Source organism: Passer domesticus, chromosome 1 (genome assembly GCF_036417665.1).
Source record: "Passer domesticus isolate bPasDom1 chromosome 1, bPasDom1.hap1, whole genome shotgun sequence".
NCBI lineage: Eukaryota > Metazoa > Chordata > Aves > Passeriformes > Passeridae > Passer > Passer domesticus.
The window spans coordinates 157,888,959-157,912,893 of NC_087474.1; the positions used below are offsets into that span (position 1 = coordinate 157,888,959).

The 23,935-nt window shown below is 46.3% G+C and overlaps 1 protein-coding gene and 1 long non-coding RNA gene across 5 annotated transcripts in view; both read right to left on the minus strand.

Annotated features, from left to right (window-relative positions):
* Nucleotides 1-1,600: 1,600 nt before the first annotated feature.
* On the minus strand, nucleotides 1,601-2,355 carry LOC135290229 (uncharacterized). The gene is made up of 2 exons (XR_010352922.1): nucleotides 2,218-2,355; nucleotides 1,601-1,963 (listed from the first exon to the last, which is right to left on the minus strand). It is a non-coding gene; the product is annotated as an uncharacterized LOC135290229 (long non-coding RNA).
* Nucleotides 2,356-6,823: 4,468 nt separating this feature from the next.
* The window catches only part of SLC45A4 (solute carrier family 45 member 4), an 85,096-nt gene continuing 67,984 nt past the window's right edge, over nucleotides 6,824-23,935 (minus strand). For all 4 annotated transcript variants that reach the window (XM_064398776.1, XM_064398766.1, XM_064398784.1 and 1 more), the window contains exons 3-8: nucleotides 18,875-19,063; nucleotides 16,321-16,500; nucleotides 15,135-16,210; nucleotides 14,936-15,035; nucleotides 13,753-13,964; nucleotides 6,824-12,895 (exon numbers count right to left, since the gene is read on the minus strand). In XM_064398776.1, the coding sequence (XP_064254846.1) occupies nucleotides 12,533-12,895; nucleotides 13,753-13,964; nucleotides 14,936-15,035; nucleotides 15,135-16,210; nucleotides 16,321-16,500; nucleotides 18,875-19,063 (2,120 nt within the window). In that variant the 3' untranslated portion in view covers nucleotides 6,824-12,532. The remainder of the gene's footprint in view (nucleotides 12,896-13,752; nucleotides 13,965-14,935; nucleotides 15,036-15,134; nucleotides 16,211-16,320; nucleotides 16,501-18,874; nucleotides 19,064-23,935) is intronic.

Genomic DNA, 23,935 nt, shown 5'->3' on the forward strand with positions numbered 1-23,935 from the left:
ACCCTTGGTCACAAAAGCCTTGTTTAGGCTGTTGCCCCTCGATTTGCCTACATTTGTTCTTTTCTCACTGACCTGCAGCTCTGTCTTGTTCCACCTTATGTGTTCCTCCCCTAACATCCTCAAGGAAGCCCTGTGCCCTGCCAAAGTGGGATTCCCACACAGCCCACCATGTTTCCCAGGCCTGATCCCAGGTAGAATGGGAAAAACCTGCTTAAATTTCATCTGGCCACTACCTTTAAAAATAAAATCGGTCTTTGTTAAAAAAGAGAGGAACACCGGAGTGCCAAGGAAAATGACCCTTATTAATTGATGGGAAGATGAGGGAAATATGGTCACAAGGGACAAGGAGAAGGCTGAGGTACAGAATGCCTTCTTTGCCTCAGCCTTCAACAGTCAGATGGGTTATCCTGAGGGCAAGCAGTCTCCTGATGTGGCACACAGGGACAGGGAGCACACTGCAGCACCTGCAATCCCGGGGGAAGTCATTAGTGACCTGTGCAGCCATTTAGACACTGCCAAGTCTGGGGGCCTGGCCCAGAGTCCCCCAGGGGTGCTGAGGGAGTCCATGGAAGAGCTGGCTAAGCCTCTCTCCCATCCTTCATTGTCATCATTCCTGGCCATTTGTGGAGGTCCCAGATGACTGGAGGTGGCAGTGTGACATCCATGCCCAAGAAGGGCCATAGGGAGGATGCAGGGAACTGCAGGCCGGTCAGCCTGACCTCGGGGCCCAGCCGGGTTCTGGAGCAGATCCTTGTGAGGGGGATCACAGGGCCCAGAGGGGACAGCTGAGGGATCAGGCCCAGCGAGTTTGGGTTTACAAAAGGCAGGTCCTGCCTGAGAGATGGGATGTCCTTTGGGCTGTGGATGACCTGCCTCAGGCCTGAGGGAAAAGCAGGGCTTGGAGTCTCCATGAACTTGAGCAAAGCCTTTGAATCCATCTCCCACAGCACAGTTGTGGAAAAGCCATCAGCCCAGGGCTTGGGCAGGGGCACTCTTGGCTGGGTTAAGAGCTGTCAGGATGGCCAGGTCCAGAGAGTGGTGGGGAATGGTGTCACACTGAGTGTTGTCTGGACACTATCAGAGTCCCCTGGGCCCAGGCATATTCAGGGCCTGTCCTGTGGGTGTGGACAAGGGCATAGAAGGTACCCTCAGTAGTAAATTTGTGATGACACCAAGGTGGGTGGGAGTGTCTCTTCTCTGGAGATTAGGAAGGCTGTACAGGCTGGCTGGATGCTGTGAAGCCAGTGGGGTGAGGCTCAAGTAGAGCAAGGCCTGGGTCCTGTCCTCATGTTCCAAGAAGCCCCTGCAGTGGCCCAAGCTGGGGCAGAGTGGCTGGAAATGTGCCCAGCAGGAAAGGCCCTGGGGGTGACAAAAGGCAAACAGGAGCCAGTGTGTGCCCAGCTGGGCAGAGAGGCCAGTGGTTTCCTGGCCTTCTGTGTCAGCACCAGTGTGGCCAGCAGGACCATGGCAGTGACTGTCCCTCTGTGCTGGGCAGTGGGGAGGCCACACCTCGAGGGCTGTGTGCAGATGTGTGGTGCTGTTGAGATGGGATTAGTGAGAGATGCCTCTCCCCAAATAAATGAGCCAAGAAGACCATCTATCAAAATCAACAGCAGAGATTTATTTCACAGTAAATGTGGGGTACAGAGGTAGAAAGGGATAGGAGAGAGGAAGGTGAGAAGGAAAGGGGGAATAGAGGGGTTGGGATTGGGAGGTCTGGGGTCGGATGGGGAAGATTTGGGGTGGTGAGGCATGAGGAAGAGCAGGACTGGGGCGAGGAAGAGATTAAACAGAGAAAAGTCCAAGAGGCTGGGCTCCACCAGCGTCCTGTTGACTTTCAGTCAATGTTTCTCTGTACTTGGGTCCTGGTGGTTCCTCTAGGGGTCAGGACTCTGGGTCATTCATCCATGGTTAACAGCTTTCTCCAGTCTATGGTGCTGCAGGTGTGCAGGGAAGCATTTTCCTATTTGCCATGTGAAGAGAAAATGGGTTTGCCTTTATTTACCTGCAATGCTGAGGCCCAAGGCGCATTTCTCAGCTCTGATTCCAGGCAGGGGCAGGGCAGGGATGTTGCCTGAAAATGCAGCCTGGGCCTAAATTCATCTCCTCAGGGATTCAACAAGGCAGCGCTGCCATCCTTCCTCAGCCGGCTCTCCCTGACCAGGCTGCCTTGCTGGTGGCTCGGGGTGAGGGGCTGGGGCCGGCAGCAGGACCTACCTTTGCCAAGTCCTTGCCTCGGCCGCCATCCACCCATCCATCCATGCATCCCAGCTTTTCATCTCCCCACTGCTCTTCCGTCTGGGACCTGCCACTGCCCTGGGAGCTGGGCGTCCTCAGGCTGAGCCGGCATCTTTGGCCATGGTCCTGCTGCTGGCCCCGGGCTCACTCCTCTGGCTGCCCCCTGAGGCAGCTGAAGGAGAAAAGGCGGCGCAGAGCCCGCCGGGCCCTCTTGGCCATGGAGCGCCGTGGCCGTGGGGCCGGGGGCTGCGGGACGGCTGCGCTGCCAGCGGGGCCAGCAGGAACGCTGCGTGCCAGGGGCTGGGCAGGCACCGGGCAAGCTCCTGCCGGCGGCTCATCCCCGCAGGGCTTTTCCTGGGGAGGGTCGGCCTGGGCACGGCCAGCCTCCATGCCTGCTGCCTCGGCCTCCTCCGCGGCATCGGCAGGAGAGGCACAACCAGCAAACCCCTTTGCCTCGTGGGGCAGTGCCCAGGGGAGAGGCTCGCTGTGCCCCTGCTCGCTGAGGTCGCTGTCCGGACTAGAAGGTTCTGGCTCTTCGTCTTCCTCTCCCGGTGGGAGAGAGAACGGGCTCTCTGGCTCGCTGTCCCACTCTCCTGCCTCTGCTCCAGCTCGGAGCTTTCTTCCCTCCCACTTTTCCAGGAGCTCGTTTACAAGAGCATCGCAGGACGGCTCCTCGGCAGAGGCAGAGCGCAGGTGTGCCAGGCGGGCAGGTGTCTCTGTGTTGCTTTCTGTCCCTCCTGCTGAGCCTCTGGTCACTCCCGAAGTGCTGCGAAGCCCCTGGGAGCCTGCAGCGAGTTCTGGGGTGACACTTGATGAGTCCCTGAGGACACATCCTTCTTTGTCTTGCCACGGGAGAAACAAGGCACTCCCTGGCTCTCTGTCCATCTGTCCTGCTGCTTCTCTATCAGGGAGCCCTTCGTGCTCCCAGTTTTCCTGGAGCTCCTCGACAAGAGCGTCGCAGGACAGAGAGTCATCAGAGACAGGGCACAGCTCGGCCAACAAGTGGTCAAGAGACACAAGCTCCGAGTACTTTGGTGCCTCTCCTGTGGCATCTTTGGATGTGCTGTGCCTGTCCGAATGGCCAGCAGCAGGCTCCAGGATGGGGCTTGGTGGATCCCCAAGGATGTCCCGGGACCTCATGGGGCATTCTTTGTTGTCCAGGGAGGAGAAGATGGCTCTAAACATCTCATCATAGACTTTGTTGTCCATCTCCTCCAGCTCCTCCCTCTTTTTACGCAAACGATGCACCAAAGCCTCCTCGTCCTTTGTGCACAGCTGCTTGCGCCGTGCAGTTTGCCTGGCTGGCCTCCAAATTCCCTGTGCCTCTGGGCGGGCACTTACCCACTTGGAAGTTCTCGGGGTGGACCTGTTCTCCCGCAGATATGGGCCCAGGCCCGTGAACAGGTCACTGCAAGTGTTGCCCCCATGCCCTTCCTGCACCTTGAGGAACTCCTCTGTCTCAGAGTGCCCCAGGTGCTCCCAAGATGGCTGGGTCGCAGTGCAGAGCGGCGCACCACATGCGGGTTGCACGGGTGGCAGGTGATGGCCCTGCGTTTCTGCTGACCCATGCCGTTTGTACAGCAGTGGCTGCCCCTGACGGGGCTGGCCGTGGGCATTCGCCTCCTGCTGCTTCCACATCTTCAGTGTTCTGTGCCAGACACTGGCCAGAATCACCAAGGTGAGCTGCTGCCTCCTGAGAAGCTGCTGCGTCCTGAGAAGCTGCTGCCTCCTCAGAGAGCTGCTCTCCTGGGAGTGGCCACTGCAGGGTATTTATAGCCCCAAGGGCCACAACGTGGACCCATGTCACAATGGCCTCTGGGCACGATGTCACCACGGGTCACAAAGGCCTGGTGGGCATGGCTGCCCATGGTCCCAGAGGCCTGGCGCTTTCCATGCAGATGCCCTTGGTCACAAAAGCCTTGTTTAGGTTGTTGCCCCTCGATTTGCCAACATTTGTTCTTTTCTCACTGACCTGCAGCTCTGTCTTGTTCCGCCTTATGTGTTCCTCCCCTAAACATCCTCAAGGAAGCCCTGTGCCCTGCCAAAGTGGGATTCCCACCCAGCCCACCATGTTTCCCAGGCCTGATCCCAGGAAGAATGAAAAAAACCTGCTTAAATTTCATCTGGCCACTACCTTTAAAAATAAAATCGGTCTTTGTTAAAAAAGAGAGGAACACAGGAGTGCCAAGGAAAATCACCCTTATTAATTGATGTGAAGATGAGGGAAATATGGTCACAAGGGACAAGGAGAAGGCTGAGGTACAGAATGCCTTCTTTGCCTCAGCCTTCAACAGTCAGATGGGTTATCCTGAGGGCAAGCAGTCTCCTGAGCTGGCACACAGGGACACGGGGCACACTGGGCCACCTGCAATCCCGGGGGAAGTCATTAGTGACCTGTGCAGCCACTTTGACACTGCCAAGTCTGGGAGCCTGGCCCAGAGTCCCCCAGGGGTGCTCAGGGAGTCCATGGAAGAGCTGGCTAAGCCTCTCTCCCATCCTTCATTGTCATCATTCCTGGCCATTTGGGGAGGTCCCAGATGACTGGAGGTGGCAGTGTGACATCCATGCCCAAGAAGGGCCACAGGGAGGATGCAGGGAACTGCAGGCCTGTCAGCCTGACCTCGGGGCCCAGCCGGGTTCTGGAGCAGATCCTCGTGAGGGGGATCACAGGGCCCAGAGGGGACAGCTGAGGGATCAGGCCCAGGGAATTTGGGTTTAGAAAGGCAGGTCCTGCCTGAGAGATGGGATGTCCTTTGGGCTGTGGGTGACCTGCCTCAGGCCTGAGGGAAAACCTGGGGTTGGAGACTCCATGAACTTGAGCAAAGCCTTTGACTCCATCTCCCACAGCACAGCCCTGGAAAAGCCGTCAGCCCAGGGCTTGGGCAGGGGCACTCTTGGCTGGGTTAAGAGCTGTCAGGATGGCCAGGTCCAGAGAGTGGTGGGGAATGGTGTCACACTGAGTGTTGTCTGGTCACTGTCAGTGTCCCCTGGGCCCAGTCCTGTTCAGTGCCTGTCCTGCGGATGTGGACAAGGTCGTAGAACGAACCCTCAGTAGTAAATTTGTAATGACACCGAAGTGGGTGGGAGTGTCTCTTCTCTGGAGATTAGGAAGGCTGTACAGGCTGACTGGATGCTGTGAGGCCAGCGGGGTGAGGTTCAAGTACAGCAAGGCCTGGGTCCTGTCCTCATGTCCCAAGAAGCTCCTGCAGTGGCCCAAGCTGGGGCAGAGTGGCTGGAAATCCAAATGTGAGCTGGTGTGCCCAAGTGAGCAAGGGCAAGGGTGGCATCCTGGCCTTCTGTGTCAGCACCAGTGTGGCCAGCAGGATTAGGGGGGGTGACTGTCCCTCTTTGCAGGGAACTGGGGATGCTACACCTTGAGTAGTGTTTCTAGTTTTTGGCCCCTTACGGCACAGCAGTCATTGAACTGCTGAAGCATGTCCAGGGATAGACCACAGGACTGGGATAGCTCAGGAGCACGTGCCTGGTGAGGAGCAGCTGAGGGATCTGTGGGGTCTGTCTGGAGGAAAGGAGGCTCAGGTGAGACTTTGTCACTACAATTCCCTGAGAAGAGGTTGTAGCCAGGTGAGCTTCGGTCTCCTCCTAAATCACAAGCATAGAATCACAGAATCAAGTAGAGTTGGAAAAGGCCTTGGAGATCATCAAGTCTATCCTGTGAACAGAACAAGCTGAAATAGCCTCAATTAGCACCAGGGGAAGTTTAGACTGAGTATTAGGAAGAATTTCTCCATGGACAGGGTTGCCAAGCACTGAGAGGGCTGTCCAGGGAGGTGGTGGAGTCACCGTTCCTCGAGGTGTTTAAGGAAAGACTGGATGTGACACTCAGTGCTCTGGTTTACTTAACAAAGGTGGTGATTGGTCATAGGCTGGACTCAATCTTGGAGTTATTTTCCAGTGTAATTAATTCTGTGATGATTCTATGAAAAATTAACTAAACCCCAGGCAGGCATTGACTTCTCAGAGCTGCCAATAGTTGTTCTGAGGAATTTCCTTTAGAAAGAATCACAGATGAAATCTGTCAAGGAAACTAGAAATCAAATGGGACAAGTGAGCTCTTCACTGCAAGTTTACCCATCAGCTGGTGTTTCTGATCTAGCTCCAGCTTTCCCCTCTGGTTCACAGTGGTCCAAGAGGTGGATGAGTTTGGATGTGAACTGATTTCTTTGGGAGCTGTTTGTGGCTGTTAAATCCTAGACTCTGAGGTGTCTGGGGAGACCCTCAGCTCTTCAGCCCTAGCGATGGCATGAGTGGTGATGGATTCTGTGTGACAGCCACCACCCTTTGTCAGAGCAGAGCCTGGAGCTGGGGACACACACCTGCCCCATTTTGCTCCACCTGTGCTCCCTCCTGGCTTACACCTGAACCCTGCAAGTGTCAGGTGAGTTTAGAACCATCTCTGAGTTGGAACACCCACATTCTTGCCAGGCCATGTTTGGCAGTAGCATTTTTGGAAATATTCATGAAGCCCTGGGGTGCAGGTGAGTGTTACCTGCCTTGCACAGCTCAGGGACCAGGTGTCCCTCTGCTCACCTTCCCTACAAACACCACAGAGACACAGGGCACCAACTCTTACTGAAATGTTTATTAAGATCGAACTTCGGAACAACAGATTGGAACACAACGTCTCGTGGAGTAGAATATTTCTAAACTGATTTTTTTCTTTTCTATGCATAAATGAAAAAAAAAATCAAGATTATACAAAAAGAACAGAAAGTGCAGAACACAATAAAACAGTTCTCATGCAACAATTTTTTTAACCTTTAAACAGAAAATAAGCTCAACAGTGTAGAAATAAAAATCATACATACATTATGCCGTCTACGCACTCAAACATTCATCTGTGACATCACTTTTCTTTATCCCTTTTTCCTCATAAAACAACATTATGTGTTTAACACATGCTTATAAACATTGCTAAACTCAGCAAGAGCTATTATAGTGCCCCAACTTAATAAGTTGATAAAAAAGTAGTTGTCATATGGCCAGTTCACAAAGGAACTAAATATTCTCTTTTTTTTCTTTTTTTCTTTTTTTTTAAATTTTTTTCCCCACTATGAGATGCCTATATGCAGCTTTCTAGTATACGAGGCATTTAAAATAAGCTGGTCATTTGGCTACTTAAAGGGCTTAGTGTTCATGTTACATCAGGCAAAACGAATTCACATTGGGAACTGCCAATTTGTTGAGAGAAAAGTGTGGATTTTGGGGTAATTTATTACAATTTGGCTGTCACTAAGGACTGAGTAGGTGCACAGTAAATAAGGTGACACTAAGTTTGATTAAATGTTCCCAGAGCTTCACCCCAAACTTCCACATTTAAGAATAAATGTGCCAAAGTAGATCAAATTGAACTATGCTGTGCATTTCCCCTAAAATTTTAGCAGGTCACAAGGGCATCAAAAGCCCTTTAATTACAGCAGATGCTCTCTTTTGGTGGGGGATGCATTTGGCCCTCCTGGGCACCCCTTGTGCCCCCAGGGGCGAGGGAAGCTGAGGTGGAAATTCAGGTGAAGCTGCTTGGGTTGAGGAACCAAACCAAATCAGTTTTCCAGGAGATAATTTTAATTTAAAAAACAGAAAAACCTGAAACATCTTAATGAGCAGATCACTGGGTGTGAGTGCCGTGCCAGGAAAAGGAATTGAGCCTGGTTTTTTTTTGTTTTCTAAGGCAGTTTCTGAACTGCTGAGCCTCAAATTCAAATCCCAGTTGGTGTCTGAGCTGCTGCAGCTCCTTTGGATGCAACATGACAAAGAGAAAACTTTGGGTAGCTCCATTTTTTCCAAATGACCATTTTGTGACGTGCTTTACAAATGTTCAGCTTTGTCATTTAAGGAAGGAATACAGCTAAAGGACTCTCTGGAACCATAAAGTTTCTGCAAAGAAAAATAAAATTTGGTATTTCTTCCACACAGTCATCAATAACATTTCTGTGCAATATTTGGTGTCCATTACATTTATTTGGCCTATTCAAAGGAAACGAGGACAAACAGCTGCAAAGAAAACCAACTTCTCTTTCACAACAGACACTTGAGATGCTGAAGCTGCTACATGTGCTTGGAATATCATGCAGGAGTTCATTTGTTCATTTAAATAGGATACATATTTATAGCTGAGCTTGCCTTGCATCGGACTAGGATGAGGGAAACCTGGAAGAACTCAGTTGAAAACACTGTGGAGTACAGTGACAGCAACACACAACCCCCAAAGGTATTTTGGCCTGAGCAGTGTGTCTGGAAATGTCCAAACACAGAGGTACAGACACACACACACATATCCCTAAAAACCCCCAAATCTCAGCACCTGCCTCCTGTGCTTCCCTCCTGCCCAGATGTCCCAGCTCTCCCTGGAACAAAGTGTGACCTTCTCTACCTTTACTCACAGATGTGACCTCAGCCTGCATGGCTGTGAGATCTGGCAGCCAGGAAAATCCTGCTTTTTGTGGTGGATGCTGGAGGAAGCCAAGCTCACCCTGGACCAAGGGCAGGGGACAGGTTCTTAACAATGGAAGCGAGGCTTTAATGAGGTACCTGGCAAAAAGCACCATGGTTGCTGCTGTCATTCCAAGTGCTGGGGGGTTCAGATGAGGTGGGAGAGGGATAAGAAAGACTCAGTCCTTGCTGTTGAGGAGAACCTCATGCAGCCTGTTCCATCCTGGGGTCTGAGTGCCAGCATTGGCATTGATGTGCTGGGGATACTTCAGAGCCTACAAAAAGGCTCCAAATGAAAGGGGAGAAGGACACTGTGTGTTTCAAGAGCACAAACCTCCACTGGATTTACTGGCCTCCTCCCTCCTGATGATGAACAACCCCTATCTTTCCACAACTACTCACAGCCAGCAAAACACCCTATTTATGTTATTAAAAGGCTATTTAGGCAATAAATCTCTACGAAAGTCATCAAACCAGCAGGAAGAGAAACTAAGAGAAACTAAGAAATTATTGCTTCTGGAGTCTGAAATTGCTGTGCACAAACAGCACACATCTCACTGCACTCATGGAATAACCCAGCAGGGCCAAAGCCACACTGTGCCTTTCTGAGGAGTGAAAGTTAAAAAAGCTCCTCTGCTCTCACAGGAAACATCTCGAGATGTGCAGCTGATCAGCCCTCAAGGGTCTGAGCAGCAGCAGTGCCTCATCACTGCAGCAGAACATGTGAAAATTGTTTATAGTATTGAACAACACAGAATTGAACCCCTAAACCTTAGTCCTACTACACTGATGGTCCAATGGGATGACTTCAACTAGACAGGAATACAAACAAAATAAAAGATGTTAGCTGTCACCAGGAATAAGAAAAAAAGCCACTTAAAACTTCTCTTTCCACAAGCTCTGCAACAAACACATAAAACTGTACTACTTTAATTATGGCAAATAGAAATCATTATAAGGTAAGGGACAGATGAAGAAACAAATCATTGCCCACTCTACACTGAGCAGTGCTGGGGCTAGAAAGATAACTTTCACATCCAAGGAAAAGCCCTTGGGAGACCTCAGCGTGTGAAGCCAGTGTGGGGTTTCCCAGGCTGGCCCAAGGACAGGAGGAGATGCTTTGGCTGGGGCTCCCCAAGTTAATTCTTCTGGCAACACTACAAAAACTTCAGCGCATTTACAATGAATAATTATTTCCTTTGCCTTTACCAGGGAGTGAAATCAGCTTCCTGCTGTGGCAGAGTGCGTATTCCTGCGTTATGAGCCCCATAAACAACACCACACACGGATTTTAACATCCAGTTCTTAGAAATGAAGCCATGCCAAACGCTGTCTGTGACAAAACTGGCCCTGCCCTGCCTTTGCTTGAAGCCTCTGAGTTCCAAAGGAAAGGTCCTTCCTCTGTCCTTGCCCTTCCCTGGCTGAGAAAGCTCCATGAACATGGGTGAGCTCACTCCTAAAATGGTTTTATGTTCCATCTGTGGGATCTGAAGTCAGAGGGAGCTTCAGCCTCTCCACCCTCTCTGCAGCTGGTCAGTGTGATGGTGCAGTGAAAGAGATCTTGGCTTAGAAAGTGCAAAGTGGAGTAATGGACATTTGATCCATGCTGGTCCATGGAACCCTTGGGAAAAAGGTAAGGCAGGCACCAGTCAGAAGATGCAGGTTTTTAAATTGTTGAAGAACCTTTCCAGCAGTAGAGATTAAAATAAGGAGTACTTGACAGCGGTTATTTAACCAAAAGCAGAATCTTCAAGGAGCTTCAGAACTAAAATATTAAAGCCACTTTAAAATGTGTAACTCAGCATGTAACTTATATGAATGCCAGTTCTAGGGTGAAACACAACACTTGTCTCTCACACATGAACATCATCAGAATATATTAAATGTAACTGAGATGATAAAATTCAAGGCAGAATTTCTCACAACTGCTTTCTTCAGCAAGGTCTCACACTCTTCAGTAGTATTGCTCCCCTGGCTGAACACAGTTCACAGTACATGTTCTACATAAAAAAATATTCACCAGAGGAAAAAAAGACTTCTTCAAGACACTTGGAAAAACAAATACAACCCTAAGTCCTGTGTGATTACATGTACTTCAGTGCTCTGTGATGTCACCAGACTAAAAACATCATCACCCTTGACAGCAGAGGCCATAGGCATTGACTGGAAGCCTTCAGAGAAACCCACAGATGCCACCTACAAATACACCCAAACATTCACTGCTCAAAAACATTGACAATTCAAGTAATTCACTAAAAACTGCTTTCCATATTGAAATATAGCTTCTTTGTCTGAATGCCTGGATTGCAGCATGATTGACACAGGCATTTGCAAGTCTTGGAGGTGGAGGAGTTTGAGGCAGCAGGAATCCCACACCGTGCTGTGTTTGCCTGTCCAGCACATGGATTGAGGCAGCCTGGGGGGCCCAAGCCAAAATGAGTCAACAGCATCACAAATGTGTCTTACAAATGACAATCGGAAGTTTGTGAAACACAAGTTTCGAAAGCTGCTTTAAATGGCTGCTGGATAATGATCCAAACCTATTTTAAATCAAGTTAGCATAACTCTTTGAACATCTTTCCAGAAAAGTATCTTTGCACTGCAGCTGTGTCCTGAATCACAGAAGGGGACATGGAGGATGTGCTGACAACATTGGTACGGCAGCTCAGAAGAGCTCTGGCCTACAATTCCTCCAACACAGGGACTGGAACAGCAACATTTGAATTTTAAGGCCTAAAAACTGTTTCTGACACAGATTTTTATACACCCAGACTATGCCATAAAGTGATAGAGGTAGGCCTTGGGTTCTTCTTGTTGTACTGACCCCATGCCTTTACCTCGGCTGCTGCACTCCCAGCCAGGAGGTTAAAGGATTGTAAAAAGTGCAATTAATCAATGACTTCCTTTCCCTGTGGAAGAGAATCTGCACGCCCCCTCCCACAAAGCTGACCCCAGAGACACCCTTTCTCCACGGCAGCTTCATCCAGAGATGATCAGGTTTAAATGCTGAGAAAAACCCCGAGTTCACCAGCACGTGAAACTCTCAGCTAAAAATTGTCACAGCGTTTTCCAACGACATTCATAAAATGCAGCACTTGTGATAAAGAAACCTGTGAGTGCTGGTCACCTCTCCCAGCTGCTGCTCCTTCCATCTACAGCTGACATCCAGCACCCAGTGTCACCCTCTCCTGACAAGCAGCAGATTTGGGAGTGGTTGTGAATAGTATGACTAAAAGAATTCACAGCAGTTTCTTAGAAACCGCAGTAATTGCTTTTTTTTTTCCTTGAAAATAATTGCAAATAAATGGAGTCTGCAGTAATTGCACTAACAAAAACATGAAGTCTAAAATTAACGTAGCTGTCAGACCAGTAATATCATGCTCGTGAAAAAAAATTGATTGATGTCTAAGCATAGTGAAATCTGAAATGTTCAGACAAAAAAATGGCAAGAGACTATAGGTCAAGATAGCTTCCATTTTCTGTTAGTTTAAAACCAGCTGAAAACTTAATTTTTCTAACTGCTAATTGTATACACTGTGAGTTTCATGCAGATTAATAAAACTTATTTGAAATCTAAATGTATTCTTAATAAAAAAGTGTTCAGAAATGACGTTTCTAAGTTGTAGAGAAAGCAATTAGCATCAGAGCGACCTGCTCAAACCTAGAGGAAGGACTATAGAATTTCATTTACATTTTTGCATGAAACTGCCTTTTCTTCTGTAAATTTTAGCTACAAGTAGTGAAGGTCCTAATTTGCTTTCCTGAAAAAAAAAAAAAAACCCACAACAAAAGTTCTTGATCCTGCACCTGCACTCCTTGGAATGTGGGTGAACAAGCGCTGGCGGCCTCACACGGCTGACTCGCCCTCCGGCTCCGCCGCCGCGGCTCCTTTGCGCGTCAGCTTCAGCACCGTCGGCTTCTCCGCGCCCGCGCCGCCGCCCTCGGCTGTCCCTGGAGGACCCAGTCCCTTCGGCTCTTCCTTTGGCTCTTCATTGACTTCAGGGTAAATCACCAGGAAAGTCGCTGTCAGAAAACCCAGGAAGGATCCCACCGAAGCCACCATGGGGATGACTCTGACCGTGCCGACCATGTCCACCACGCCGCCGAGCGCGGAGGCCACCAGGATCTGGGAGATGTAAACCTGACACGACAGGATGGCGCAGTCGATGCCAAACCCTCGCTTCGAGTTCCCAGGGCTGTGGTGAATGTACTGCAAAAAAACAAGAAATGTGGTAGGAGGTAAAACAGTGGATGAAGGCAACACTTAAACACAAGAACTTTCCTCCAATTTCTCAGCCCCATGGTCAACTTCACATCATCTTTGTGCAGCACCATGACACAACTCCAGAGCAAGAGCCTCCTTATCTGCTCATCAACAGCCTCCTCAGGACCCTGCAGCACGAGGCAGGTATTGACAGGGTCACTTCTAGCCCACATCAGCTCCAAGATTAGGTTTTGTAAAAACAACTTTACATGAAACATTTGGTGTTACATGAAACATTAATTCTATTATTATAACAAGGAATCCCCCTCCCAACTGCAATTCAAAAACTCGTAATAGAAGTTCCTCCTGTAGTTTGTAATCCAAATGGAACAGTAGAATGACACTCTTGGGAAATAAAACCATCCTTGTTTCCAGCAGAATTGTTTTGCTTTATGTATCCCCAAAATTACAGCTGCATTTCCAGACTCACTTAAAAATCTAAGACTGTGAAAAACTTGAGTAACATTACCATACCACATCAAGACAGGAGTAACAACTAGATATAAATATTCACTCCAATAATAATTTTATTTCTCTTCATCTGCCATACACACCCAGATTGTTTTATACCTCAGCACAGAAAAAAGCAATTGTGACCCTCTCAGAGCCAACTCAAGGCCAAGACTATCTGATTTCAGCACCAGCTCCTGCTATTTACTGTCCATTCAAGCTTTGGCACACATCCCAACCAAGCAGGTATCTTCAATAATGGGATTTAACAGATATATTTTGCCACTGTGATCTTAAGAGAAACATGGATGCTCTGCCTTGATTCACATACAGACTCCAAATATTCCACATACCTGTTTTATCTCATGGTATTGTCCCAAAAGCGCGTAGGGGCAGTAGGAGATGCTCATGGAGACTATTCCCATCGTGCTGATCATTATCATGGTGACGTACACGTTGGGGAACATGGCCATCACTGCAGTGCCAAGGGAAAAACCCAGCGTGCCCAGGATGTAGATCACTTTTATGCTAAGGTCGTAGTTGTCCAAGTATTTCTGTAACAAGGCTGCAGAGATAAAGAATAAAACAGGAATCATAGAATGGTTTGAGTTGGAAGGGGCCTTAAAGACCATCCAGGTGCAACCATCCCTGTCATGGTCAGGGACACCTTCTACTATCCCAGGCTGCCCCAAGCCCCATCCAACCCGGCGATGGGGCAACCACAGCTTCTCTCAGCAGCCTGTGCCTCACCACCCTCACAGGGATGAATTTTTTCTCAGTATCCAATCTAAACCTACTTTTTTTTGGTTTGAAGCCATTTCCCCTTAAATATCAGTTTACTCACTAAAATTTTAAGGGATTGATGTGGCCATGGCAGCCCTACACCCTGTTTAGGAGGTGGATGCTTATATTTGGGCTGTCTGATCTGCACAGCCCAGGCCTCTCTGGGAACAGGATGTGTTCCTGCTTCAGAAAGAGCCCGTCCCCACAGTACTGAGCTGTGCAGACATGCCTGCTGTGTGCTGAAAAAGGCAGAATTTAACTTTGGCAAAACCTCTCAATTTCAGAGTCTATTGCAAGCGCAAATTATCTGCAGAATGACTTTCAGAAATACATATTTATAATTTTGATTTAAAAACAGTCTTTGCAAGAACCCTCTTGCATATGCTTAAATTTTCTACGAAGTATGATTTTAGTTTCCTGAAGGCTTGTTAAATGCCACTCAATATCCTTTGATTTCATCTTGTGCTTTATGCCACTTAACCATCTGTTCATATTTCCACCTCTACATTTGGAGGAACTTTTTAATATTGATTCTTAAAGAAGTCCTTCCTCTTATGACTGCAAGAAATGCTTTTCCAAATTGTCCTTTACCTCAAGGAGGTGGATGCCAACTGAAGCAACACTATTTCAGGAAGGCAAGGAGTTTGATGATCTTTGTGGGTCCCTTTCAATTCAGTATATTCCATGATTCATTTTTACCTTAGAAATACATGCATGAGGTGCATTCCACCGTGTGACCGCACAGTCTCTTACCTGAACAAACAGCAGCAGTAGCAGCATAAATCACCAGCCCCCAGCATCCCATCTGAACCCCAGCATTGTAGGCGTGCAGCTCAGTCGAGTTCGAAGGGGCCTGCAATGGACACAAACACCAACACCACTTTGTTGTACTGAGCACATCTCAGAAACGAGGGACTCTGAGCAGGTCTGCCCACGGGAACTGCTCTCCTACCTTTGGATCGCCCTGGAAGATGACCTGTCCCATGAAATCCGTATAGAACACAGCTTCAGCGATGATGGAAAACCAAGTCAGGAGGTGGCAGACGCACAGCCTCAGCAGCTCCTTGGGCATCTTTAGCATCGACAGCCACAGGAGCCTGACGGTGGTTTCGGTCTCGCCCTCTTCGCTCTCCGTGTCCCCGCTGGAGTTGGTGGTGCCGCTCTGGTTGCGGTGCCGGCAGCGCTGCCGCTGCCGTTTCTGCATGTCGTAGATGTCGTTCATGCTGCGCGAGGACTTGATCAGCACGATGGCGTTGGCGCGGCGGAAGCGGTACCGGTGGGAGCCGATCTTGCCGTAGTACGAGAAGGTGTAGGACGGCTGCCGGTAGAACATGTGCCTGCGCCGCCGCATGGAGTTGGAAGTGCTGGATTGCTTCATGCCTATTCTGGCGTGGCCGTTGAGGAACTCTTTTGGTAGGGAGCCGTTGATGTTTGGGACTTTATCTTCATTTAAACGATTATCAAGCAACATTTCCTCCTCCTTCTCATTCTCCCTGAGGAAAGCAGACAGGTGGTTGAGCTTGGACTTCATGATCTCCTGGCTCGTGTTGTGGGGAGTGTTTGGATATGAAGCATCCTGAAAAATGGAGGGTTCGATGTCATGCAGGAAAAGCAGCTCTGATTCAATTTCCAATGTGGCATCAGGCATGTGCAGAACGGAGTCACTCTTGCTTCTCACAATGTTCACCTCAAGGAACTCCATATTGAGGTCATGCTCCGACTGAACCTCATCGTGGAACATGGAAGCTCCATACGGCTCTTCCTCACTAATTACATTCAGCCGATTCAGAGGGGGGAGACTGCCACTGAATTTGGCACTGGAAAGTGTGTCTCCTTCATCATCAATCCTGTCCTGCTGAGGGTTATATTGCTCTTCTTCAATGCTGAAAAGGTGGAGAGCAACGGAGACAGAGAAAATAATGGCTGCAAAGAAAAAAAGGACTTGCTCTTGAGATTTAAAAATGCTACCCAAGAAGGTCTGTGTCCAGTCCAGCCCTCCTAACATATAACCAATTGCTCCTCCAAGACCTGTGGAACAGAAAAAAGTGAGAAGTGAGTTCAGGAATAATCAATTCAGCCACGACCTGGTCTTCAGGAAGACTGAACATCTGCCAAAAACATCTCAGCTAACTCCCTACCAGCTGAAAATGCATGGATGTTCAGGGCCATGTCTTGTTCTTCACTGTCCACCACATCCAACAAGTAGGCCCGAATTGGCCCTTCGGTTGCATCGGCGCAGAAGTCCAACACCACAACCCCAAGCACCGTGAGAACTATTCCGATGGGCTGCTTGTCTGGGACATCACCAATAGCCAGACCTGGGGAGAAATGAGAAAGGCATCTGAGCATCTCAAAAAGGGCAAACTCCCAAGAACAAGCTTAAAACATTAAGAGAGAGGTGGCCAACATCTTCACTACAAACATTCCCTTATGAAGAAAAAGGCAGTTTCAGCTCTTTGGCACAGCATCATGGAAGGCCTGGGACATGGACTGTTTTTATGTTCTTAAGACTGACATTTATTCAAATGTTATTTTATAAAGCATCTCTTAAACCTCTGGGAGCACTGGATATTATTTCATATTCATCCCCTATATTTTCCTTCAGATGCTGAAGGCTATTTTTATAAAAGACAGCAATGATGGGAGAGGGGAGCATCCAAAATGACATATTTCATCTGTCAGACACATCCACAGGTAACTGCACTGCTGGCAGCATTCCTCACACAATGCTTAATGTGCAGTAGTTGCAGCACACCAGGATAAAGTGAAATTTAACCCCTTCATCACTCTCTTTGCTTTTCTTAAACAGTCTTATTTTCTAGATCGCTTTTTATAAGTAAAACTTTTAAGAATGAAGCAACATGGATGTATTTTGCATTGCAAAAAGCATCAGTCAGCTTCTGTTGACAGCATAAGATGAAATGCTTTTTGTCTACAGAGTAGAAAGGCAGCATTAATGCAGAGCTGGATAATTTGTCATGAGAGAAACCAGTGACAAAAGCACGAATTACTCGAATCACAGAGATTTGGAAGTTACATGTGTGAGGCTGATAAAACCATTAGTGTAACTGATTAAAATGTCTGTCGAAGGAGATGAACTGGCTAAGCCACCAAAAATCATCTAAATCTCAAGCGATGATTCCTGCATATTGAATCCTCATTTATACCAAGCTCTTTGAAGGCTAAAGAAATTTAGAAGTGTTCCACATTCAGCTGAACCCTACAGCAGAAAACACCAACGCTGCTGCAGATCTGCTGGTACGGTGTTCTCCTGGGACATGGCTGCATCACGACTGGGATTAGCCAACCTCTGTGCTCTTGGTTCCCCTCCCTGTGACTCCTACTGCCAGAGGCTATGTTATGAAAGAGGGTCTGATACAGTTTTTGCAGCATCTCCTGTTGTCCCAAATTGCAATTAGGATTGCAAGTAACTGGGGACTGAGGATAGGCAAGTGAAGCAGAAAAATTGACAATATTTTGTGCTGATTTATCAGAAGGCTTCAAAATAAACCTATAAATAGAGCCTGAGGTTTGCTTGCCAGTATCAATGGCTCCTGATTTAAACTACTATATGGAACTGAGAGCTTCTTATCCCTTAAAATCTTGTAAGGGGGTTGCAGCCTAACATCCTACAAACATCTGGAGGAAGAGGAATAAGTCTTGGAAACACAAGAACTAAATACAATTGATGACAACTAAATACAACTGATATCAAACTGTACAGTCACCCCAGGACCATGCCATATGATAACAATTCAAATAAATAATATTTATTGTTTGGATAAACTAAAAAAAAAAACAACCCATAAACTAAATGTCATCTACTTGAATAGTTTGTCCACTGGTTTGCAGAGAATTGAAGCCAATCATATGGCATTCCAGTCTTGCTTTAACTTTACCTCTGGCTAAGCCAAGGTAACATTCCACTCATTTCCCTCTACTGTTTCACAATAGAGCTGCATCTAACCCCAAAAAAGAGAGCCAAGAGGATGTTATTAGGTGCTAAGTTCCTTTTGTTTGCACCAGTCCAATCATTTTGTAAACATTTTCCTAAACGTACTTGCTGTCACCTCTCCTACAATAAATTTACAAAGAGATTGTAGATTAAATTCGTAGTAAACTATGTTCAAGGGAAACTATTTTTACCAGCTTTGATGGGGGCTCAGGAAAAATTATTTTCCCACATAGTTTTTGATAAACAAATATTAACTGTGTTCTGGACTTTTTCAATACCGGGTCTAAGAAAAGCACAAGAAAAAGTGAAAAGATAATTTTTGAAATAATGCTGGAAACAGGATGTGTTGCCAGATATGCATTAAAGGGAAAATGGATCACAACAGGAAACATTTCCCTGTGAACAGGTTGCTACAATTTTCCCATGTCAAGGATCGACCAAATTCGTCTCAGCGACTGCAAACATTATGCTGGCAACCATTGTATTAATAACATTGTTATTAATACCAGTTACAGCTAGGATTGCACAATGCTCAGCACAGTGCTTTAACTCAGGAGTTCAAATAATAACAGGCAAGATGGACAGAGCTCAAGTGCAGGGTTGTGCAGATTTCTAACGATTTTAACATTAAATATGAGATAAACCAACTGCAGAACATTATCTTCACTTCCTGCATTAAAATCTCAAAGCAGGTACGTTAGCAGGGGATGCCTGTAGGGGATTTCCTCGTTCTTTACCTATCACAGAGCCATTAAGGAAAAGTGCAACTCCAAAGAGGACACCAATGCAGAGAGCAAGGATGAAAGGCCGCCGGCGGCCCCAGCTCAGCGTGCAGCGGTCACTGGCCGAACCTATGAGCGGAGTGAAGATCAAGCCCAGGATAGGGCTGAGGAACCAAGTGAGGCTGTAGTATTGTTCAGGAAGACCTAAAACAGAGACAAAAATGATGGAAAGGTTATGTGGTACACACCAAATGTCTCACTCTATACATGAAGTTTTGTTAAAGCATTGAAAAGGGTAAATTGAAGGTAATTTATCTACAGTGAATTCCCTCCCAACTTAAAAACTCATTTAAGATTCTTTAGCAATAGTTAAAAAACAGCTAAGGAAAGCACAGATTGTTTACCTTTCAAATACCTGGGCAATAAGAAGGTAACGGAGCATTTCTGCTACTGAGTTCTCTATTGATTTGTGGAACATAAAACCAAATATTTTAGGGTGCTTGGAAGCTGCCTGGCTGTCATATACACAGATACCCTGCTCAACAAAGCTTTGAAGGTTCAAAATTGAAAATTATAGTGGTGCTGCTTTCATCTAGGACCACCCCCACATATGGGTTATTAAAGATTTAATGGACTGAGAGTGAAGGACAGAATTTGAATGTCTCATGAAAGGTCCCATTTCTAAGCACAAAAATGTTTACTTACAAAAATGAATGACAGACAATAAAACAATTAGCAATTTTCATCAACTTCAATAAATCTAAGGTTTGCTCATCCCTCCTGTCTTTGCTTTCTTTAGGAACAGAGATGACTACTCATAGGATCTGATAGGAAAAAGTTAAAATTTACTACATAGCACCTACTAGAAAGCAACAACTTGCTAGAAAGAATAATTTCTGGAGAAGAAAGAGCTCCCAAGCCCTGCTCTCCATGTCCCCAGCACGGAGCATGGCCTGCAGATGGCAGACTGGCCACAGCAGCAGCCACGGTGGCTCCTCTGGGACCTGCCTCTGTTTATCAGCACAGGGCAGGTAACACTCCGGCACGGTTCTTAGAATAACATTAAAAACAAAACAATCTATTTCTTGCAGTCCAACTGATGCCAAGACAGAAAAAACTCAGTGTCTTTATCCCAGGAAGGAAAACCATTTATTATCCAAACCCATATCTGGTGAGTGTGAGCAGCATTTGACCTTTGCTGGCAAGATCAACCTGTACCTTGTGCTCCCTGTTCAGCACATTGAGGCATCCATTACCAAGCAGGATTATACCAATCCCTGCCCAAAATAGCCTCTGATGCAAATTTGGAAGTCTAATCTGCTGCTGTTTAAAAGTAGCACCAAATCTTTACCAGCAACACTGACTTCTTCCATGAGACAGATCAGATTTTCCCAAGAGTGTTGCACACTCTGTGGTGATACAGAGGTTATATTATGGAAAACAAGCTATTTTTTGGCATAAATAATCAATTTCATCATCAGGATTCAAAATCCAGGTCTGAGGCCAAGGTCTGTGTGATTTGACTCAACTTTGGCTAATGAACAAGCTAACAGTGACAGCTGCCCTGATGAGTCCAGAGTTATTGGAAGTGACCTGCCCCTGCTGAAACTTCCCAACCTGTGTTTGCCATGAACCTTGTGCCACAGGGAATGGCATCATGGTTCAGGCACCTTTCCTTGTTACAGGCAGCTGCAGGCCTGCACTGAGGCCAATACTCCACATCAGTACTTACCATGGAACTGTTGATTCCTTTTGCACAGGGTTTAGGGCTGTGTTTGTACAGGTGGCACCGTGTTCACATCATGATTCAAATCACTATCTCCTGCTTAGCTTTTCCTGCTGTCTGGAGATGTCTTGGCTGACATGGAAGTATTAGCTGAGACATAACTCTGTGTGTGTTTGCATATTAGACCTAAAGCTCTTGTTGAAGTACCTCCAGACTGCATTTATTTGCACCATCCAGCTTCTCTTCACGAACACCGCCCTCATCAATGGTGCAAGTCAGGAAGCCAGCAATTCAAGCAGAAGAGCAAGGAAAACTTCCACCCCCTGTGGTTTTAACACTCCCTTTAACTTCACCATGTTCAACAGCTTCCCAAGCACACAAGCAGGTACAGGCATCTCATGTTTAACTGGCACCTCACCTGCTCCAAGATGTTGACACTTATCAGTGCCTGAGCTGCTTAATGATGGGGAGGAGGAAACGTTTAGTTCAAGGCAAGTAAAACTAAAGGCTGAGCACGATTCATTTAGGGTGAATGATTTTTCTGCAGGACACAGAAGAAATGGTAATGTGTAAATAAACACTCATCCCATTTAGCCTGCACAGAGCAGTGGTAAAGCACCCAAGGTTGCTACTGTGTGAGGCCAAGTCCCTGCAGAGTCTGCTTCAAACAGAGAGAGGCTGCAGCTTAACCAGAGTAATGGATCCTTACTGCAGTGATCACCAGCATCTGGAATAACTTGATGGCATTTCACTGCACGAGGGCTGTGTGTTGAAAGCAGACATTTCTTTTCTGAATTATGTTGTGACTTGTGAGTTATGAGCTGGGACGTCTCAATCGAGCTCATCCATCAGTAAACACTTGTGAGACGCTGGGACGGTTTTGCACTAAATCATACAGAGACTTTAAATAAACACAGGGGTGAAGGCTGGCAAGAGCTCTGTCATCTGCCTAACAAGCCTCATCACATCTTATGTGAATAAACAATCAAATAGACATATTTAAGTAAAAGGGACACAAATACTCTCTTTGAATAATCCAACATCCATTGAGACAAACAATTTGTTTTAATGAAGACTGTGAGCAGAAACAACAAGGAAACACTGGTAGATCAGGGACAAGCAATACAAGGGCAAATCAGGGACACCTTGGGGTTGGCACAGCTCACTGTCCCTCTGTCCTTGAGGCCACCACTTTGTCTCCAGTCTGCAATGACACTTGTCTGTGGTGTCTTAGCAAAAAAAAAAAAAAAAAATCCTGGAAACACACAAAGCATTTGAAATGATGATACGAAATTACTTCTGCAGAGAACTAAAAACTGTTTACAAATATTTCTCCTTCAACTGTAAAACCTGCACATTTCTGAACTGGACAGATAGGTATTTTTATGCTTAGCAGCCACAGCTAACTGTCATAAAAATGTCCTAAAATTATTAAAAAAAATTCAGTACTTGACTTCAAGTACTTTCAAGATCAACTTTGCATGTAATAACTCAAAATCAGATTAAGGTCTGTTTTGATTTTACAGGTCAGTAAAAGGAAGGAAAAAAGATTTTTTACCTAACCTTTGATGCATGACTAAAATTAATGAGTTTATCTATCCATGTGTGAGTCAGAGGAGAGAGACTGAAGTGCTTTCTTGGGAAAAATTTATTTTTACTTACTGCAAAGGGTGATCTTCCTAACATCTAAGTATTATAAATAAAAGCCTAAATATAAATATTTACAGTGAAAATGGCTTACTTTGCAGAAGACATGAATCTCAATGATTTCAGAACAGAGCCATGGATGCAGCTTTTATGGAAGGGTAAAAAGGACACTTGAAACCCCAAGAACATTATGTTTCAAGATTCCTTTTTAAAAAAACCACTTTGATTTTTTTTTATTGAACTACTCATTAGCAGCCAAAATATCTATCTTTAGAAAAAGAGGCCACGATAAAAATCTATACAAGAATTAATAGCCCCATGCCAAGGAAAATGGAAGAATTTCTAAAAAGCTTTGAGTGCTCCCCCAAGTAAACAGGAAAGGGATAACTTTCAAGTGAAACTCGAGCCATTCCCATAGACTGGGTAATGGCAGGAATCACTGACATGAGCACAACCTGCTTTCTCTCTGGCTGGAAAAGCCATGCCATGGGACTGCTTCCATAAGCTAAATGGCAGGGCCCTGATAAATTGCATTCCAAGAGTAAGCCAGCAGTTTATAAAGTCATCATGTGTGTTTTACATACAGTTATGCAGAATTCCAAACTGTTACCATTTATTAAGTGATGTGTATGGCTTTACTGTAAGTATGTAAACTGTGAGTTTGTCACAGCAGAATGTAGCTGGTTACTCAAGTGGAAAACAACTGAGTGGGGTTAGAGAAGACTCCTGGTGGGAAGCAGGCACACATGAAAACTAAAAGCAGTACAGGAAAAAATTAATCTGCTGTTGGGAGAATTCCCTCCTCAACCTGACAGACTCCTCACCTCAGCAATGCACAGGCAGACAGAGCAATCATTGTAGCAATGGGCAGCAAAGTGGATTATCCAGAGTTTCATTTTGTGTTTGCTTTCTAGATCTGAAAGTTGAGATGTGTTATTGATAAACTCAGTCTGCCCAGTGAACCAAAACCCTGAAGAGCTCTAGTGCCCAGAAGAGTCTTCTTTTTCTCTACAGATTTAGGTGTCATCTCTGATGTCTGTGCTCATCATTGTTCTGGGAAATCAGATTTTGTAAAGCTCACAGCCACGTTCTACCAGGAGTTTTCCAGGAAAGAGCTTTCTGAGGCACTGAGCACGACCTCCTCTGTTCCATGAAGTGAGACTTCAAAAGGTACCTTGCAGATGCTCTTCCTAAAATTCACCCTTCATCCTGGCAGAGTCTGCAGGACCATCATCATTTCAACAGTAGCTTGCTTTAGTGCTAGACATTTTTATATAAAAGAGAACATTCCAGACAGACAAGGAGAACTCCAACCCCAAAATACAATTCTTCCCTTAAAAGAGGCTGTTGTGGTTTTAGTATCTTGAATGTCTGCATACATGATATGCATATTTAGGTTGGCACGTGTGATTTGGCAGGAGAAGTAAAAAAAAAAAACAAAATGAAAATTGAAATACTTAAAGAAATTGTTTGTGTATGTGTGTGTTTGTTTAAACAACAGAAACCCCTCTAAGTCTTCCAGAAGTTTTCTGCCTCACAAGAATGAGCTCCAAATATGAAACTTCATAGAAGTTCTGCCTGCAGGGGCGTTAGAAAGTTGAGGAAGGTAATTGCATATCCTAATGGTTCCTCTCTCTGTATATGTATGCTGCTAAACCTACGGAATGTCACCATTTTATGCAATATTTTAAAATAGGAAGACA